This window comes from Carettochelys insculpta, chromosome 6 (assembly GCF_033958435.1).
Source record: "Carettochelys insculpta isolate YL-2023 chromosome 6, ASM3395843v1, whole genome shotgun sequence".
Classification (NCBI taxonomy): domain Eukaryota; kingdom Metazoa; phylum Chordata; order Testudines; family Carettochelyidae; genus Carettochelys; species Carettochelys insculpta.
In genome coordinates this window covers 12,101,825-12,122,893 of record NC_134142.1, presented here as the reverse complement: position 1 = coordinate 12,122,893, position 21,069 = coordinate 12,101,825, and the positions used below count along the sequence as shown (strand labels likewise).

Below are 21,069 nucleotides of genomic sequence, written 5' to 3'. Positions count from 1 at the left end.
GCTTGGCAACTGTTCTAGCACCAGTGAGCCACAGGGTCAGAACAGCACCCACAAATATTAAGGGTCCCAGCTTTTGCATGAGAGTCAGTTAAGACTCAGACCCTCAGTGGCATTTGGGGGCCTCACCCTGGGCATTGGGGGCTGATTTTCAGAGGTGGTGCCAGCATCTGGCTTCCAGCAGCAGGCAAAACTACATTCTCTGTGTGCAGTAATTCGGCTCACCGTGCTTGGGTAACATTGTCCTGGATTCCTCAGCTGGTGGTGTTCCCTCGGTTTTACATGCTGGATGCCTTTTGTTGCTAATTGACTTTGATGAGTGCTACCAATGCTCAGCCTCCTAGAAAAAAAAGTAGCTGCCTCCAGATGAGCATCTAAAAATGGCAGTGTTCCCTGTAAGCTGAGCGCTGGGCGGCTGCCCAGGAGAGATTCAAATGCTGCCCAGCTGATTAGCAGAGTACCCAAAACTGCCCACAGCTAGGAGCATGTGGGTCTATTGGTGGTGCACATCAGCATACGCCTCATAATAAAATTTATTCTGCACATGGCTGGGAAAAATTAGAGGGAACATTGCTCTAATATCACTGCTATAGCACAATGCCGGAGTGGTATTTAGCAGAACCCGATTAGAATCGTGTGAATGCAGTATTGCTAAATGCAGTCATTCAAAAGTGAGGAGCCAGCCACCTCCCCGCCCCACCATGAGTTTGTTTTAAAAAAAAAATCTCATTTTAAAGCCAGTAGTGTGGGGCCCTGTTAATTTATCTCCTGCCATTGGTGGGTCAAATTTTCAATCTCTGTGCAAACTGGTGGGTCAAAAACTTACTTCCTTAGAAAAATTAAGGTGAGATTAAGGCCATGGCTACACTAGCCTGGAAGTTTGACTTACTCAGGGTCGATCTTCCGGGGTTCAATGTCGCACGTCTGGTACAGAGGTGCAAAATTGACCCTCAGGAACAGCAGTGGACCCTTGTACTCCTCATGAGAGGCGAAGAGTAAGGGAGGTCAGCGGGAGAAATCCTCCTGTTCACCTTCTTCAGTAGGGAGGGCCAAGTAAGCCGAGCACAGATACATTGGTTCTAGCTATGCAATTGCTATAGCTAGAATTGCGTCTTTGCAGTCTACTTACTTTGCCTAGTATCAGAGGGGTAGCCCTGTTAGTCTGCGTCCGCAGAGACAACAAGAAGTCCTATGGCACCTTATAGACTAACAGATATATTTGGGCATCTGGTGAAGTGGGTCTTTGCCCACGAAAGCTGATGCTTCAATATATCTATTAGTGTGTAAGGTGCCACAGGCCTTCTCGTTGTTTGTACTTTGCCTAGTGTTGACGTAGCCTAAGTAATAACTTGACGCCCATTGTTGGAGCTTTAAGAAAGCCAACAAACATTGTGAGACCTGCAATGCGTTTGTCAGTGTTGACACTGCTGTAAAGAACGTCAGCCTTCTGTAGCCAGCAAGTGGCCCGTTCATGCACTGGAGCGGGTGAGGATGGATTGTCTAGCAACCAGCAGACAAGTGTTTCAAGCACCGTGCTCTTTTTTAATACCATGCAAGGAGCCGGAGAAGAGGGTGCAAACTGCAAAACACTCCTCTGGAAGACGACAGCACATCCACAAGCTGCAGATGCTAGAAATGAACCGCAAGCGAGAAGAGGTAAAGCTGCAGTGGCTGAGAGATGTTCCGGTGGGGTGGAAGGTGGAGGTGAAAGAGGGAACTAGAATGATAACAGCCATGCTCGGGTGCAGCTGGGCTGAAGTCGGGCCAGTCGGGCTGGCTGTCCAGCACCTGCCAGGAAGGGAGATGCTCACCAGACTCCTTCCTCTAACTGGCTGGGTTCCTCTGTATTACTAACCTTTGTCTGCATTTTCTTGTGTCTGCCTTTTCGTACTTGAATTTCCTCAGTCTTCAGAGATGGTCATTGTGCCACCCAGTAGTGGATGGCGGAGGGCAAAAATAGGAGCCCAACTCTGCTCTGCTGCCTGGGTGCTCCTGCTGGGGAGCAGAGTTCAGGTGTGGGTGGGGGTGGGGGGTTGCCCTGATCCACCCTTCCTGGCTGACATAGTAGGCAGAATGGGCAAGTCCCCAGGCCCTGAGTCCATTTCCTTGGCAGGAGTGCTGGGGACTGCCGATGGAAGGACTAGGAAGGCCCCCCCACATCTTGTTTTGGCCCAGGCTCCCTACAAAACCGTAATCTGCCCCTGGAGCCACCTGGTACTCAACTAGAAAAGTGAAAGGAATGATTTTCTGATGATATCAACTCAATGTATTGCATCACTGTGACAACTGGAGCTAGCAGCTTGCCTTAGGGGCCATCCCTGGTTCCTGGAGAGCAGTTCTCTGGAGCACGGTCTCCTGTTGTCCACTGGCCCCGTGGGACTGGACTGAGGTAGTAGTTGCTTGACCTTCAGCATGAGTCTCTGCTGATGCTTTAGCGAGCAAAAGCCTGGTGTTTAGCTTACAACCTAAATTGTGTCTCTCTGCCAGCAGGGATCATGCTGGCTTACATGTGTTATGTCATGTCCTCCACTAGTCATTTCCGTAATGTTAAGGACCCCCCATGGCAGACTCTTTGCTTTTTTTCCTATGGCTCAACTAATAATGGCATATACAGTAGTGCTGGAGACCTCACGCTCAGTCCCGCCTGGTGGATGTTGTTTTATGTGTTCTCTCCCTCCCTTGCTCTCCATAAGGAAGAGTCAGGTCTGATGAAACAGTGTTTCCCAGTGGGTAGAGCACTGATCGCTTGAGAAGACCTAGCTCGACTGGCTGACCACGGGGACAGTCTCCCCATTTTACAGGCAGGGAAAGTACTAACTTGTAAAAGACTTTGAGACATGTGGAAGAAAGACCCTCAACAAGAACTTGGTGTGCTATGTTTTCCTTAAATTACATGAAGTGAATGAGGCTACGAATATCAAATGAGAGGAGAAAAGAACGGATTTTATTATTTCTGCTCAGTAGATGGTCAGGGGCCCAGATAATAGCTGAAGCTAGTTATCCGTTATTTCCTGGAAAGGCTGAGCTCTAAATACCCTTATTTGAAATATTAGCCATCTCTACAGGTCAAATGAAAACTCTGGCAGATTTCCAATCTGACAGAGCCCAATGGTGCGAACCCAGAAGGTTATTGAAGTACATATCTGTTTGCAGAATTAGCCCTTTAGCCCAAAGGTATGCTGCGTTTAGATGCTAAACCCTTTGAACACAAGTCACCTATTTACTCCTCTATTGCTCATACAGATGAATCATTTACAAAGGCAGGAGGAACTGAAGAGACGTCTCCATAGGGAACCAAAAGTCAGCAAACAAAAACCAAGGGAGCTCCAGGCAAAGGAAATCCTCGGAAATCTTCAGCAAAACAATTGCTCTGAGGGTGAAGACCTTGTCCCCATTGAGCACGATCAAACTTTTAATGGCGATCCTGGTAAGCAGAGTCGGTTTCCCATGAGATAAAAACGTCCAAGCATCAAGTAAGTTGCACTACAGGACAGCTAGTGAGTGGTGACCCTGAACACCTGCAGCTCTTCAGTCACCTGGGAAGCACTCTGCATGTTGTAAGGGTGGAGTTCAGCAGGTCCTCCTGGAAGTGGAGTTAAATATGGCAGCATTATAGTAAGAGGCATGGCTGGGCCCTGCCTTTCTCTGCACTGACACTGCATGCAGGTTGCATGACTCTATGACAGTGTTTAGTTTCTAAGTGTTAACAGTTACTATTTAAGACATGCCCAGCTAATTTAACCAGCAAACTGAGTGACCATGTCAGTTTCTTCATTGTAATACACATTTAAATTAGGAAAACAAAACAATATTCTATTCCACCCTAAAAGAAGAGGGTTGATTTCCCTGCAGGGCACTGAGCCAAATTCCTCCTGGCTGCAAGTACAAGGACCTGTGCGATGTAAAACTCCAGTGTGGCTGCAGTCACTAGCAGAGTGCTGGGTCTCAAGGCTGGTGCACTGCCTGGTGGGGGGATGTGGTACAACAGTCTCCACACGTCTGTCACCCCCTAACAAGAGCTGCTCCAGCTCTGCCGGGGGCCGATCGTTCCCAGAACAAGAACACCACAGCTTCAGGCAAGTCTTTGGCTGGAATCCTGAGGCGATAGTTGTTCCACCCTTGTCTCTGGAGGGCTGCGCTGCCCCTTTGCCAATGACTGGCAAGGGAACTCAGAACCTCCCTCTTTCCCAAGTTCCACGCCAGGACCCTACAATGAACAGGCAAGATCAGTCTAGTCAGACACCCTGCACTTACCCCTGGGCTCAGCCTGTTTTCTGGCTTTTCCTACCTGCCCCTTCCTGGGAACCTGAATGCTTCTTGGGCTCCCTGGGGACTGAGGGTCACCCTTCCCTTCAGGGCTGTGTCTCACAGGACTCCCACTGGAGTTCTCCGACAGATCCCACAACAGAAGCAAATACATCATCTACTGCTGCTCACACTGGTCCTTCATGAGTCGCCCACATCCTCAGCTCAACACTGACATCCCAAAGTCGCATCCTGCCTCTAATTCTAGCCACTATCTGCAGCAGCAACAGACTAAAACCCAGAATCCAGCCATTCCAGATTATGTTTGGACATTCTGTGCCAACTTACTGACCAAGGGAAAACCCCCAATATAACACAGCACGAACATTTACAGTGGCTTAAGCAGATGCAAAAGAACAAAGACCACCTTCCAACACAGGGTCAATCAAGCCATTAGACAAATGAATACAAAAATCCAGACTCACAGACATACTAAGGCAGCCCTATGGGAAACAGGGAATCAAGTTATATACCCCAAATTGAAGAAAAAGGGGCCACTCAAAGGGAACAGGACCCTGTTCCAAAGTGAATTGCCGCAGCCCATTGGTATGTTGTATTAACACGAATGAAAAATTAAAATGGGCACGTTTCACAAATTAAACTTTTTTCATAATTTAATAATGTCTTGGACTTTCACAGAAACGAACTCCTAAAATTCGGAGCATAAGACGCTGCTTAATTGCTACTACTTCCAAATTGTTAAAACCCCAGTATATGGTCTGGCAGTCCCTGTTTTGGGGGGGTCTGTATATCCCAGATATTTAAAAATATTTCAGGAAAACCTACTACTATCTCTCTCTCTTGGCCCGGGACAATTCTTCCATAACTAACCAATCACGGGTCCCCACTCAGAACCAGGGATACTTTTAGAATGGTATAATAAAAATACAAATTAAATCCTAAGGCCACTGGGGAACACTAACTGTTATCCCTGGAAAGGGGAAGTGGAACTTAGGGTTAACCTTACAAACACCACAGGAATGCCAAACCACTGGAAAACAAAGGTTAAAATAGAGGGTCCCTATGGGGACACCACCTGGAGTGCCAACTACCTGTGATTACCATATCAGTAAAATGAGCCTGTTAAGACAGGACCAATACCAATTGTTATGGTAGGATACTGTCCAAAGGCTAGTGAAAACTTAAACCTTTGGTTTCCAAATACGTGCACCAAAACTTGGACCAAGAATGTAGCTTTTAAACGAAGCACCCCAATCAGGATAAAGAAGCCCAAGTTATTCACAACCCAGAGTGACCCTACAAGGCTCCTTCTAAATCCTTTGCTAGTAAAAATTAAATTTACCATGCATTGGACCCAGTTAAATGTGTCAACCTCACAGCTTCTCTAACAGAATCAGGTGTGGGCGCCCCATCCCACCGTGTGCGGTGGGCTCCGTACTGCATCGGAGTTCACCAGGCTAGTTGGCAAATCTCATTATCAGTTAACTCTTTTTTCTCCCCGGCTTTCTTCTGTTTAGAGGTGTCGGCCTGATACTGCTGGAGCTCTGGATATTCTCAGTGTCCCTGCTGATCCCTTGTCCTCAGGAACAACCCCTGGTATATCCCCCCCAGTTCCCAGTAATCTGTTTTGTACCACTCATGTGTATAGGTAACTGCTGGTTCTATTGCTGTCATGTAACAGACCCTATTTTTTTTACAGTGGGCCGTGGTCTGGAGCAAGTAGTTATCTGTTGAACCAATCCCTTAGCTTCCCTAGAGGACCTGGGTGGTTATTTTGCCAAACTGCAAGTTTACCAGAGTTACACGGGGCCAAAGAGGCAGCACAATCCCTTAAGGATTGGATATCAAATGGTAAATCGTCTATCAGGGTGGTGCCGTCCACTTGCACCAGATCAGCCGTTATTTGTATCAGGGCCCGCTAGGTTAAATAATTTTCAGAGTCCTCGTTAGGCTCCTGAGTGGAAGCTACAGCCTGGGCCATAAAATTACATTTGCCTGTTTGTGTCCCAAATGTTGACATCAGGGCCAAGAGTCCGGTATTGTTGTTGACTGCAGAGTGGCTCAGATCTTTGGGCTGCACCTACCCACATGGGTCAGTAGACTTCCCGGGTATTCAGCCCTTTCCTTCCTGCAAGTGAGATTGCGTTGGTGCACCATTTGGAAAAGGTGTCTAGAGTTTGGGTCCCCAACCCCCCAGCCATTGATTTTAAGTCAGCTGCTGATAGCGGGACCGTGGTAATAGTTGTGCTGTGTCCATCCACAGAGGTTGTTACCGTGGTATGTTGGCTAGCCGCTATCAGGGTGGTGGAGGTGCACCCGTCATGCATACAATTGTGTAGACTAGTTCTCATATCGTTCTCCCAGATTTTCTTGGGGTCTCATATTCCTTCCTCCCAGGCCTGGTTTTCCCTGGACAGTGTTTGATCCCAGTCTCCTGCTGTGACTGCTACGACCTGGTGGGTCGCGAAGCCCAGCTTCTCCTGAAGCTGTTTAATAATGGATTCGCAGCAGCTGTGATTTGCAGGGGCTCTGCCTTGTTCTAGAATTAGTTACTTTACCGGGCCCTGTCGGACTTGTTTTTTTTTTCTCACAATTTCATCTTGTTTCAGTAATTCCTTCTCCCTTGTTTTCAGTATCATTAAGTACATCTAAGTGGCCTGTAGTTAATACTTTTCAATCGCCTGCCTCTTCCTCACTCGCATGGAGCTTTCCGCGCAGTGCAGTGTTGTGTGCTTGGCAACTGGCCAGCCGGAGGAACGCCTTGTTACATTCTTCCCATAACAACCAGAGTGCAGCTGCATCCTTTTTTAGAGAGTCTGAAGGTTTAGAAATCAATAATTATTTTGCCAGTTTGTCTTCCAAATCGGTTATGGTGTGGACGTCAGCCAGTGCTCGCTTTGCCCAGGGGCTGTGGCCAAATTTCTGCAAGATTTCTTGAAAGGGGGTTGTCTCTTGTATGCACAGCAGTTTTGTCAGCTCAACCTGAGCCTTGTCCTTAGGGGACTTCTTTTGCCTGAGCATTTTGTATTCAAGGTCTTCTGTTGTTCTGTTTAAGATCTTTTATTTGCCCGTCAGTGCCTGGGCTTACAGATTCCTTTTTTAACTCCTGCTGCTGAACTTAACCTGCTCTAGGCCAGAGGGAGAGACACTAAGCTTCCCTCTGTATTACTTGGCACTACTACCACAGAGGGTTCATACACCAAACTTTGATGGTTGACTCGGGGTATTTCCCCAGGCAGACAGCGCCCCCATAGTCCAATCAAAATCCCTTCCATAGTCAGAAAGGAAAGCACTAAGTTCTCCTCTTGTGCTCAGCCTTACTACGACCTAGGGTGTATGCACCTAGTATTTTCCAGTTTGGAGCAAGGATTGCTAAGTCCTCCTCTTACTGACCAGGGTATACACACCTGACTTGGGGTATTTCCCTAGGCAGACAGCCCCCCATAGTCAAATCCCCGTCTTCCAGCAATCCGGGGTGGGGAGAGGGATACTGACCCTCTCTCCTGTTACTCAGCCTTTCTATGACAAAGGGTGTATATACCAACAATGAATACAATGTTGATCACAATTAGTTCTTTCTTATCAGCTTGTACTGTTTGACTGGGGTGTGCACACCTTTTTAGCAATATTATCAATAATTACAGTCCACTTCTCCCCCTTCGCAGTCTCCACCAAAAATATTATGTTTAAATGAAGCCCACAAGATCTTCTATAGGAGAAAAGTCAGTATGCCGCATTTATTGAGAATACAGCAGTAGCATATGCTTTTCAGTCACACACACACACACACACACAGAGTCCTGCCAGACGATGTTACAGTTACCAGTCCAGAGTGTGGATCAATCTAGTGGCTAGCTAGATTGATCACTGAGGGGGAGCAAGGCGTTTGTCAGTGCGATTCGATGCTCTCCTGGAGTTGGTGGCAAGACAAACCCAAAGTTCCATGTCAAAGCACTCTGCTATTACAATCCTCTTTTCTGTTGAACTCTATGGATTTTGCTGTGTCCGCCTGTGACCAGTGTGTTATCATTTTGATGTCAATTATTTTCAAAACATTTTTGAAAGGCTTGTTCTGTAATCAATTGTCTTTTAGGGGTTACTTGCTCCATGCTTCAGAGTCGTCAGTCTGCCAATCTGATTACTCCTTGACCATGGGTACGCACCGATGGGTTTTTTTGACACTGATAAATTTGTCTTCACCCATGCTTTGCACCTTCTTTTTTTGGCCATCTGGCCCTGAGGATAACCTTTGCTCCTTTAACTCGACACAAACATACCACTGTCACACACAAACAATTCTTACAAGGCCTTTTAGAGAAAACCATAATACAACAGTATCTCATATTGGGCAAAGCAAAAGGCATTGTAAACCAAGCAATTAGGACTTCAGCCTTTAACGTTTCTTTAATCGTATTAAGATAAACACAATACCAAAACTGTGCCCCTTTACTAACTAGACTCACTAAGCTTTAAAACCGAGAAAAGTATATTTAACTAAAGAACTCAGTTAAGAAAAAGTTAAATGTGTTAGTATGTGACTTTACATTGCTACATTATTAAACTGAAAATACAAATATAAAAAGAATAAAGCTTTTAACTCCAACAGTCTTGCCCCTATTTCAAGGCCCCCACAGGAGCTAGGTCCCCTCCCACTGCATCCACTCAAGGCAGGTTTGGGTCAGGAACTCCCAGGCTCTTCTCTTCTGGGTCTAACAGAGCTTGCCCAGCCCTTTTAAGGAAACCATCTCCTTGCTAGGTAGGAGGGCTCAGGTGCCTGCTTACCAACCTTGCTCCAGCAAGTGCCAGCAGGTGAATTAATAAAGCTCTTAGGCTCCTTTTAACCCTCTCAGGACCAGCATGGAGTCCACACTCCCATCCCACAAACACACAGTTCTGCAGCTTCATTGGGACACAATATAAATCCATCCCTCAGATCCTCAGCCAGCAATAATCAGGATCACTCCGCAATAGATCCTTCAGTAGAACTACCCTGAAATGCACCAGCTGCAAATCTGCCCCCAACACCACAGCATTCTGTCTTGGAACAGCGACTTCTCTCGCTTTGTTTCCCCTGTGCAAAGAAACCTCGCCCCAGAAACTAGTCCCCTTCTCCCGAGCTCCGTGAGGCCTCATGCACCTCAAGTGTGTCAGCCGGCTCCCGCTTCCCACGCGGGCACAGCATGTAACGTTAGAGGAAGGCGCACTGGCCCTGTGATTTGCTGAGTGGGAAGTTCACATTCAGTAATTTAGACTTCAGGCAGAGACTGAGAAATTAAGTGCAAAAAGGGGGGGACAAACATGGGGCCTGAGTCTGCAGCTCTTTCAGGTCTGATCCTGGGAGCAGATTCTCCAGCTTTCTGGACTTGCTCTGCTCTATGCTGATGGGCTATTTGCTCAACCTTCTGCCTCATCCTTTTGTCCCTCCACACCTCTCCCTTGCACCCTCCTTTCCCCCCCCGCTCCCCTTACTGTCTCCTGTCCCTCCCATTTTCTGTCCATTTAGCTGGTCCTCTCCTAAGTAGACATATAAAAGAAACAAAACAGTGGAAAAACTTCCATGGACCTGACGGGACATGTGCTGCCATCATCGTGTTCATTCCACTTGTGTGTCCCACCTCTTCCTCCACCTCTGTCAGTTTATATTGTAATCGCTTTGGGGCAGTGGCTGTCTCTGCGTTGTGTTTCTGCAGCACCTGGCAAAATGTGGCCCTAGACCATGGCTAAATCCCTCTAGGCTCTCTGTGATAATATGAGTGAGAGAAAGTTGCTCTTCTCTGGGTCTGTGTGTGGTGCAGTGAAGCCATCAGACACCAGCTTATCTGTCTAACAGGAGGAATGTGAAGGGTTACAAGAAGGAGCAGCCGCAAAAGGGCTGGCTGACGGGCACCCGATGCACCTTTCCCGCAGGCTCTTCTGAAGCACCCGGGACCAGTTTGGACTGCGTTCCTGTTTGGGAGCTGGCCCATGTTGTTGCTGTCTACTGGTACCCAGCAGAGAGCCACAGTGACATGTAGGGAGCCCAGTGAGTTGCCTACTAGGCAGATAACTTTGGAGGAGGAGACCATTGGCTCTCTGATGGGGATTTTTCCTGTACCCACACACAGCCTCACAGCAGGCTTCCTTCATCGAGTGCTCTTGCTGACAGCTCTCTAGTGGGCTACCTCATAGGACTCTGCCCAGGACTCTCTACTCCTTCTGGGGTAACAAAGTCCAACAAGCAATAGTCCTCAAGCTGAGTCTTTCGGTCACATCAAACTCAATAGTTCTTCCTCCACGGCATCCAGGGTCGATACACCTCCATTTCTGGTGGCTGGCAGATGAACTCAGGTTGTTCCTCTCCCCTGGGTTCCAAGCCAGGGACCCCATAGAGCAGGCAAAGCCACCTGCCTATGAGCTGGCTTTTGGTCAGCCCCACCTCAGGAGTCTCCTTTTCCTCAGCTGCCCAATCTCCTCTGGGCTAGTACCAGAGTGTGAACTTTCTTCTGAAGTTCTCCTATCCAGCTGAGCCCTCCCAGCAGGGTCTTATCATTATCTAAGGCTACCTGGTCTCCAGCTAGATACAATCTCTGGGACAGTAGTTGATCATCAAGGCAGAGTCTGAGTCACTACAGCCTAGTCTCACCGACTCATCTAACCTCTCTCTGACTGCTTCTATACTCTCACTCTCCTCTTGGAGGTGGCATTGTAATGAGGCAATTCAAAGCAGGCTAGTGAGGCATTAGAATCGTAGAATCCTAGGGCTAGAAGGGACATCAGGAGGTCGTCCAGTCCAGCCCCCTGCTTCAAGCAGGATCAACCCCCACTAAGTTCTAGGGATAGAAAATCCACCACCTCTCTAGGCAACACATTCCAGTGCTTCACCACCATCCCGGTGAAGTAGTTTTTCCTAATAGCCAACTTACACCTCTTTCTCTTTAACTTCAAACCATTGCTCCTTGTTCTGCTACCTGACAGCACTGAGAACAGTTTCTCACCCTCCTCCCTAGAGCTCCCCTTCAGGAAATTGAAGGCTACTATTAAATCACCACTCACTCTTCTCTTCTGTAAATTAAACAAGCCCAAATCCCTCAGCGTCTCTTCATAGTTCTTGTGCTCCAGCCCCTTAATCATTTTGGTGCCCTCTGCTGAACCTGCTCCAGCACATCGACATCCTTTTATACCAGGGGTCCCAAAACTAGACACAATATTCCAGATGTGGCCTCACCAGTACCAAATAGAGGGGAACAACCACATCTCTAGATCTGCTCAAAATGCTCCTCCTAATGCACCCTAATATACTGTTAGCCTTCTTGGCTACAAGGGTACACTGTTTACTCATATCCAGCCTTTCATTCACCATAATCCCGTTGGTCCCTGTCCACTGTACTGCTGTTTAGCCAGTCAGTCCCCAGCCTATAACAATGCTTGGGATTCTTCTGCCCCAAGTGCAGGACTCTACACTTCTCCTTGCTGAACCGCATCACATTTCTTTTGGCCCAATCTTCCAATTTATCCAAGTCACTCTGGATCCTATCGCTACCCTATCGCTACATATCTACCCCCTAACTTTGTGTCGTCCACAAACTTGCTGAGAGTGCAATCCAGTCCCTCATCCAGGTTATTAATAAAGATGTTGAATGACACCGGCCTCAGAACTGAGCCTTGCAGCACTCCACTTGAAACCAACCACCATCCAGATATTGAGCCCTGACCACTACGCATTGGGCCCGACTGTCAGGCCAGCTTTCTATCCATCTTACAGTCCATGTATCCAATTCATACTTCCTTAACTTATGGGCAAGAATGTTGTAGGAAACTGTATCAAAAGCTTTGCTGAAGTCAAAGTATATCACATCCACTGACTTCCCCATGTCCGCAGAGCCTGGTACCTAGTCATAGAAGCTAATCAGATTGGTCAGGCAGGACTTGCCCCTGGTGAATCCATGTGGGCTACTTTTGATCACTTTCCCCTCTTCCAAGTGCTCCAAAATGGATTCCTTGAGGATCCCCTCCATTATTTCCCTGGATTGTCCACTCTGGGGCTGCTTCTACACTCTCACTCTCCCATCAGAGGTGGCGTGGTAATGAGGCAGGTCAGCGCAGGCTAATGAGGCACTAACATACATATTCAGTGGCTCATTAGCATAATGACAGCCATGCAAATTTCAAAGTACACACTATGAATTGCAGATTGACAGTGAAGATGGGGGCAGCTTCGAAATAAGCACCCCACTTCGACATTCCCTTACTCCCACAGAACTAGATCAGAGTAAAGGAATGTCAAAGTGGGGAACTTACTTCGAAGCTGCCCCCCGTCTACACTGTCAATCTGCAATTCAAAGTCTGCACTTCGATATTCACGTGGCCGCCATTATGCTATTGAGGTGCTGAATATGCACATTAGCGCCTCATTAGCCTGCTTTGAACTGCCTCATTACCATGCCACTGCCGACGGGAGAGTGAGAGCGTAGAAGCAGCCCCAGAGTGGTTTCTGCAGCAGCATTCTGCATTCTTTGCCTGGTTCCCCTGGGAATGTGGAGCAAGCCACTTGTTAGGGGCGCTGGAAGGCACCCAGACACGTAATGGTGGCCTTTAGACAAATCCAGCGGGCTTGGGCTCATGTGGACAGAAGCCAAGATACGCGCACAGTGAGGAGGGAGAAAGCTCCGGGCAAGGACGGTATGTATTACCCATAATGCTTTTGCTTCCTTAGCCTTGTGAAGAGGAAGAAGCAAAGCAGTGGTAAGTTAGACTTCTCGGAAAACATTATGGACGTCGTGAAACACTGGACTTCCAGACATCTTGCTCCTATTTTCAGCTCCAGGGTTTTCCCCAAAGAAGCCGGTCACATCTCCATAGCATAGCAGACTGGTGTCTCCTCCCGGTCGTGCTGGGGATTAACTCATGGCCAGCACCCACCTCCTGGGTCTGAACACTAATACTCTGTCTGCTCCCACCTACGGCTCCTCCATCAGCTTCCAGACCTGCAGCAACCTCGTGGTGACTTGGCCCTCTGGTTAGGTTATCATCTGTGCTCTCCACTTCCATGTATTGCTGCCCTATTGTTCAGTCACCTCTTCAATGGCAAATGGGGGGGAGGGAACCAAGGTTGACCCGCTACTCTGGGCCTTAACCCAGAGACTTATAAATACCAGCCTCCTGCTGTGCCTCTGTAACCTCTGTCAACGTGTCTCTGTTTCCCTGGGCTACTTCCCCACGGTTCCAGCACCTTCGTCATCCTCCCCTCAGGGCCTCAGTTGCTCAGTCCCAGGAGCCAGCCATGGCTCTGTTGAAGGTGCTGACAGTTCTCTCAGCCCTCCAGGAGGACAGTCCTTACTTACTCCCTGGACTCCCTCGGCAACTGACTCTATGGCCTGCAGCCCCCTTTTATCTCAGACTGCAGACCCTGGGTCGATTGCTCCCTGCAACTCCTCTTTGATTGGCTGCGCTTCATGCAGCCTCTCTGGGCCACTGGGATGACTCACCTCTATTGCTCCTTCTGGCGCAGGGAATGATAACCCCTTCTGTGCCTCTGTGGGCTTGGCACCCATTCACAGATGAGTTTAAATTTTAGTGTGTAGGTGAGTGAGGTTCTTTACAGGTGAAAGTCTTTTGTCAGTAGAGTTAGACAGCCAGGACCCGTGCTCCACTTATGTCCCTTATGAGCTCCCAACCCAGGGCTTAAAGAAGGGCACCAGCTTCTGATGAATTTACCTTTAGCCTCTTACCCTGAGTTTTAGTCAGACAGCGTGACCCCAAGATGAGAGTCAGACCCCACTGTCTCTAGGGGAAGTGATGAAGCATCCCAAAGTTTCAGCAGAATTGCTAAACCTGAGAACGACGGGGCTCACAGCAGAATACTGCTGGCAAAAGCTTTTTTTAATTACAAAACCGCACTAATGCCACCTTCAAAAGGCAACCTATGGTCCTAAAGCACCCCTTTCAAATGTACCCTGTCATTTCTACAGGTTGACCCTCCCTAATCTGGCACCCTCTGGTCCAGCAACCTCCATGAGCCAGCATGATTTTAGCTAGTTCAGTGACCACTTATCATGGAAGTGGCTAAGTCTCCCATGGTCCCATAAAGTTTGTTTACAGCCACCAGTCCCGGCTCTCAGTGTTCTATGCCGTCATTTAGCTGTAATTTACCCCTAAATGTCTTCTAAGAGCCCAGTAAGCAGTGGAAGGTTTGGTGATGTGCTAGAGAATATTGACCTTGCGTAATCTGGCAAATTTTCTCATTCAGTACTGGTTTGGTCCCATGGATGCTGGACTAGAGAGCTTTAACCTGTAGTACACTTTGGTTAAAGCTTTAATTACAGGATGTCTCTAGTAGATGCCCTCAGTTTTCCTGCAACGCTCTACAGCTCTATCAGTGCGAAACAAAGATCACGGAACCGAAAAGCAGTCCTGTAGCACTTTAACAAAATGATTTATTAGGTGATGAGCTTTCGTGGGGGCAGACCCACTTCTTCAGATCTGGAAATTCTGATAAAACTAAACTGACATGATGAGAATTTAACAGAAAGATAGAAAAAGGGAAATGAAAACTGATGAATCAGCGAGGTAGGACAGAAGTGGAGGACAAGGAGGGAAGAAAAAAAATCGCAGAGTTCACAGACCACACTTGTACTTCATTGCTCATGGCCTTTGCTGACCATAGTGAAAGTAACATGGGCTGCTGTTCAGATCACGAGGAAGATGCAACTCCTGATGGAACACCTTGAAATAGGGCCATGTGACTGAATGGCTGGAGTCAGCTGAGGACAGCAAAATGAAACCCAGCTAAGCCTGAAGTGATGCTGTTCCTCAGAGGGGCCTTTGAGACTGAGCAGGCATCTGACTCCTTGTGATGAAGGATTTGTATAGCTAGATCTGCTCATTCCACGTACACGTGTCCCTTGGCAGAACTCTAGCGATGTAGCAGGGACTCCTCTGTGGCCTACCTGTCAAGATGCATTGTAGGCAGCCACTGATTATGCTGTACTTAGGGCCCAGCTCTAGCAATTCATACCAATCCACTGTGGAGAGGGTCCCTATCCCCTCTAACTCATTTGCTGATGAACTCATCCCAAACTGCTTTGCTGAGCCCTTGAATTGTGACTACATTTTTTATCACACTACTCAATGGCCTGATTCAGATCTCACAGTCACTGGTACTGGTGCAGGGCAGCTTCAGTGAAGTTGTACATGTCCACGTGTGAGGTAAGAATCAGGCTCGGAGTGTTTTGAATGTGGGCAAGATTCAAATCCCTGCAGCCATAACATCACTAAAATAAATGTAGCTGGGCTCAGAATCTGGTTGCTTTGTCTGCACTTGCATCTCTCTTAGCACAATTCCCCTTCTTCTTTACAGTTGTTGGCTTCTTCTTCTTCTTCTTGTGTGATGGCCCAGCACAGTGTAAGTCATGGCACATACGCTACTCTCATAGTTACATTAACTAGCTTCTACTTGCTCTACAGACTCATAACTAGTAGCTGAAGGCCTGTGCTGTGAAAAAACCTGAAAGTCTCAGATCTTAAAAAAAGGGACCGTTAATGGACTAGATACGCCAGTGCTGACTGAACCCACCAATATCATGAATGACGAGAGCTTTTTGCCATGCCAGCAGCTGTTTCTCTCACTTCACACGGACTCAATAGTGTGAGTCAGGATGGCTGCCGTATGAGGAGAGATTACAAAGACTGGGACTTTTCTGCTTCTAAACGAGACGTCTCGGGGGCGTATGATACAAGCCAATAAAATCGTGACTGATGTGAAAAAAGGGGGAGAAAGAAAAGTGATTTACTCCTTCCCATAGCACAAGAACTAGGGGTCGCCAGATGAAATAAACAGTGGATTTAAAACAAACAGGAGGAAGTCTGTCTTCTCACAGTGCATAGGCAACCTGTGGAACTCCTTGCCAAAGGATGCTGTGAAGTCCAAGATTATAGTGGGGTCCAAAAAGAGCTAGAAAAAATCATAGAGGATTGGTCCATCAATGGCTACTAGCAAGGATGGCCAGGAATTTGTCCCTATTTTTGAGAAACAGTGAACATTTAAAAGCCCAGCAATGAATAACTCATATCTAGTAGTAGTAGGCATTCTTCAGTCTGCATAGACTATGGATCGCACCCTTTATGGTTTCAATTGAGGACTTCATTTACAGTGTCAACTGTGACTATGAAGACCCACATGAGAGTGACAGTCCTTGCTGCATCTCTTGCAGATGTGGTGGGTGTCTGGCAAGTCCTTAGTGTGCTTTCTGTGCGCTCGCTTCTCCTCTGCTAGCTGTCTGATCCTCATCTCGTCCTTCTGAAGGCCCTTGTGTAACCCCTGCCTCCATCTGCTGCAGAAATAGCAAACAATATGTGATTGCAAAACCTTGGATTACCCCCCCTAGCATCCTCGAGAGAGAGAAGTTCAGGAGTGGAAGTCAGGAAGACAGTGGTACAAACACACACATATGTAAAGTATGAGGAATTAGACTATGTAAAAAGTTTGTGCATGTCCTGCAGTAAACATAACAAGAAGTCCTGTGGCACCTTATAGACTAACAGGCATTTTGGAGCATAAGCTTTTGTGGGCAAAGACCCGCTTCATCTGTTAGTTTATAAGGTGCCATGGGACTTCTTGTTGGTTTTGAAGGTACAGACTGACTCCGCTACCCCTCTGATACCTGTAGTAAACATGTATCGCATTACTTCTACAAATCTTTGTGTGTGCTCAGTTCTTAAAACAGGGGTTACAAAAAGTATGGTTTGATGTGGTTTATTGAGGACAGTTTCATATTAACATGTACTGCGGCTCTTGAATTATTGAGTTTTTTTACCAGATTGCAAGAAAGTGGCTCTTCTTGTTATTTTGTTTGCTGATCCCTACCCTAGCCTCATTTGTGAGAAGCTAGAAATAGGTGACAGGAGAGAGATCGCTGGCTGTTCTGTTCATTCCCTCTGGGGCACCTGGCATTGGCCTCTGTCGGAAGACAGGATACTGGGCGAGATGGACCTTTGGTCTGACCCAGTGTGGCTGTTCTCACGTTCTTAACAGACATTCTTGGTTTCAGAGGGATGTTTAGGACTATTGGGCTGGCTGATTATATCGGTAGGTGGACAATTGCAGTTTGCCTTGGGAGGGTCATGCAGAGAGCTTTTTGTTGATTACTATAGGCAGTGAGTGTGGGGTGTGTGCCGCAGGGAAGAGCTGCATACGTTTCAGGTTATTGTGTGTGCTAATTGTGTTGTTGTGTGCGGTTGTGCTGACTTACATTTGGGAGGTTGTGGTGGCCATATAAGTACCTTAGAGAAGCAGACACAATCGCTGGCAGTAGAAACCAGGAAACCTGACTCTAGGCTTATGCTCCACCTACTAGACCACATTGACTCTTTCCACACTTTATATTTCACAATTATGCACTTTAAAATATATATGGCGTTCAGTACTCTGGCAGGACTCTGCAAAGTACATAAGAACTTGGGCTTCATGTCACTGTACTAACTTATGGGCTAAGTCTACACCAGCCAAAAACTTCGAAATGGCCATTTCGAAGTTTACTAATGAAGTGCTGAAATACATATTCAGCGCCTCATTAGCATGCGGGTGGCCGCAGCACTTTGAAGTTGACACGGCTCACTGCCTCACGGCTCGTCCAGACGGGGCTCCTTTTCGAAAGGACGCCGGCTACTTCAAAGTCCCCTTGTTCCCATCTGCTCATAGGAATAAGGGGACTTCGAAGTAGCTGGGGTCCTTTCGAAAAGGAGCCCTGTCTGGATGAGCCACGCCAATTTCGAAGTACGGCGGCCGCCCGCATGCTAATGAGGCGCTGAATATGTATTTCAGCGCTTCATTAGTAAACTTCGAAATGGCCATTTGCATGGCTATTTCGAAGTTTTTGGCTAGTGTAGACATGGCCATGTGCATGAAGATAAACGTGCTTAACTATTTTGCTGGATTCAGGCCTATGTGTGCCATAGCTTTCATGACCAATTCATGCCACTTATAAAAATGGTTCTGGGAATGAATAAATGTAGTACATAAAAGTATAAAATATTCCCCCTTTATGACAAATATAAGAACAATATTTGATTTTAAGTTTAGACACAGCATAGTAAATAGTGCTGGCTGAAATTTTGTGGTCAAAAGTTCTGTGAAAAATGCAGATTCATTGGCATTAAAACATGTTGCAAATTCAAGTTGATTTTGCTGAATTGTTCATTTAAAATATTCTGAAAACATCAGAACATTTAATTTTGTCAATTTCAACTTTTCGGATTTTTTTGTTCAAAATGAGTTTTCATTTCAAATTTTATTCAATGTTATTTTAAAAAAATAAAAAAAGATGTAAAATGGTTAAAATTAAAAGGAAATATTTTGATTTTGTGGAAACAAATAGTTTCATATGTCTGGAATTAATAAAAATCTGCATTTTAATTCACAAGCACTTTTTAATTTTGTTTTCAATCTAACTTGAAGCATTTTTAATTTTATTTTCAAAATTGTCAATGAACCAATAAAAAAAAATCTGTTATTCAACCAGCTGGCATTATAGTACCAGAATTATTCCAGAACGTATCTGTTGTGTCTTGTGTTTTTTAACATAATACGAAGAAAGCACAATGGACACATTTGGGTTCAAATAACCATTTTTACTAAATGTTTATGAACTTTGAAGACCTAGCTACATACAGATAGCTACGCTGGCTGGTTTTTGATGGCTTCGTGAACATAAAACATTCTGAGCATCAGTAGAAGTCTCATAAGCTATTTAAAGGGATACTACTCTTTTCCTACATACTACAGCACCAAACACTTACAGTCTGAGAATCTTTTTTTACACAAGGAGAGAGAAAAGAAAATAATATTTTGCTTTACACAAATTAGATCCTGGGTTTCTCTGATGTGGCTCCACCAACCCATAGCAAGCCCTTGCTAACCCCTAGGGTAGGTAATACAATTGTGTATGTATTCCAATTTAATTAAGAAGCTGGCTTTCTTGTTTTTAGGAAATGCATGGGATGGAGAATTCTTGGCGCAACATGACAAGGCTGAATCCTATCCAAGTCGGAGCAGTAAAGTGGAAATGTGGTTTGTAAAGCATCGGGATCCAAGAGATCTATTCTGGGACAGCTCGAGCACTGATTCAGATGACTGGAAAAGGGAAGAGAGAAAGCTGGGTCATAGACCTGCACTAGTGAGAACCAAGACGGAGAGAATCCCTCTGTTTGATGAGTTCTTTGACACGGAATTCTAACTGCAAGCAGGGTGGAACTGGAGTCATGCACAGAAAAAACTCTGATCTCTGATTATGCTTAAAACCCTCTGGATAGATAAACTGAAGTTGTTAACTCTTGGGCAGGAAATAGAGTTTGTGCAGGTATGAAGAACTACAAAGGAATACTGCCCATACTGAGAAAAGCAAACCCATTTATAAAATCATAGAACATTAGAAATGGAAGGGACCTCGAGAGGTCATCAAATCCAAACTCTGACCCTCATGGCAGGACCAGGCATCATCCAGATCATCCCTAACAGAGGTTTATCTAACCCGCTCTTAAATATCTCCAGTCATGGCTATTCCACAACCTCCCTAAGCAATTGATTCCAGTGTTAACCACCCTTACAGGAAGTTTTTCCTAATGTTCAACTTAAATGTCCCTTGCTGCAGTTTAAACCCATTGCTTCTTGTCCTAATTGTCTTATCTTTGCAGGCTTCAAAGGATCACTATTGTAAAGGTGTTATAAGCTTTGTGGAAAAACAAAATGAGAAATTCAGGGGTACATACAACAATACCCTGGAGCTGAAATTATTTCGCATGTATCTGTTTTAACATAGTTAAGATGGTTTACATAGGGGAATACCATTGAAGAATGAGAATAGGGTAAGATTAGTCCTACAGTCCTGACATAGGCAAAGGGCCCATTGATTTTGGCAGGAGTTTTGCATAAGTTTGGATTGTAGGATCAAAGGACTCAGCTCTCAGGAGATTTACTCCCTGCTGTTGTCTCATTCCCTTGCTCACCTCATTGCCTTTGATCTGCCCTCTTCTAAGATCCTCCTTGGGGGAAAAACATATTCATCATAGCTCATAAGCTCCAGTTTGACACATCCTCACCCTTTTGTCCTATTGGCACCTACATGTACCTAAGTGGAATTACTGGAACACATTCCTTACCTTGCCATCTCTTCACACTTGCCTGCTCCATTCTCTTGTCTGTACATCACCTAATTAGCTCAAGATTTGCAAGGATTTATGGGCCGGATTCTGACTTCACTTATACCAGCGTAACTCAGGAATAGAGCCATTGAAGTCAATTGATTTGTAAAGATACAAGAGCAACAAATTATAAATAAAGATAATTGATCTTAAACACACATTCCTTTTCCCCATTCCTTTTAGCTCTTTTTTTAGCCTTCAAATTAGGATGTTTGTTGTCTGTATACTTAGGCAGCCTCATAGTTGTAGTGCAGAGCCACTTGTGATCATTAATTAATTTAAGTTAATTAATTTAACTCACAGTATCCATGTTAGTATTACAATTCTCATTTTACAGATGTGGACAAAGGTATAGAAATATTATGGTTGGGATTTTCATGAGAGCCAAGGAGAACTGGGTACCTACCACTAGCTGGATCTCAATGGGATTTGGGTCTTTAGTTCCTTTAACATCTAGTTGAACTCTCAGCTTAAGTGAGTTGCCTAAGGTCATACAGAATGTCAGTAGCGACTACTAGATTTGAATCCAGATATCCTGAATTTCAGTTCAGGGTATTAGCTGCAGGTTTGTACTTCCCTATCCTTTCTACCTGTGCACATAGTTTCCATTTAATGAGTCAGACTACTACAGGG

The 21,069-nt window shown here is 46.0% G+C and overlaps 1 protein-coding gene across 7 annotated transcripts in view; it reads left to right on the top strand.

Moving 5' to 3' along the window:
• The window catches only part of CCDC198 (coiled-coil domain containing 198), a 28,344-nt gene extending 7,508 nt beyond the window's left edge, over nucleotides 1–20,836 (top strand). For 5 of the 7 annotated variants that reach the window (XM_074996258.1, XM_074996262.1, XM_074996261.1 and 2 more), the window contains exons 4-6: nucleotides 1,555–1,653; nucleotides 3,241–3,424; nucleotides 19,225–20,836. In XM_074996258.1, the coding sequence (XP_074852359.1) occupies nucleotides 1,555–1,653; nucleotides 3,241–3,424; nucleotides 19,225–19,472 (531 nt within the window). In that variant the 3' untranslated portion in view covers nucleotides 19,473–20,836. The remainder of the gene's footprint in view (nucleotides 1–1,554; nucleotides 1,654–3,240; nucleotides 3,425–19,224) is intronic. The other 2 variants (XM_074996259.1, XM_074996265.1) reach the window with 2 other exon arrangements.
• The last annotated feature ends 233 nt before the right edge of the window (nucleotides 20,837–21,069 follow it).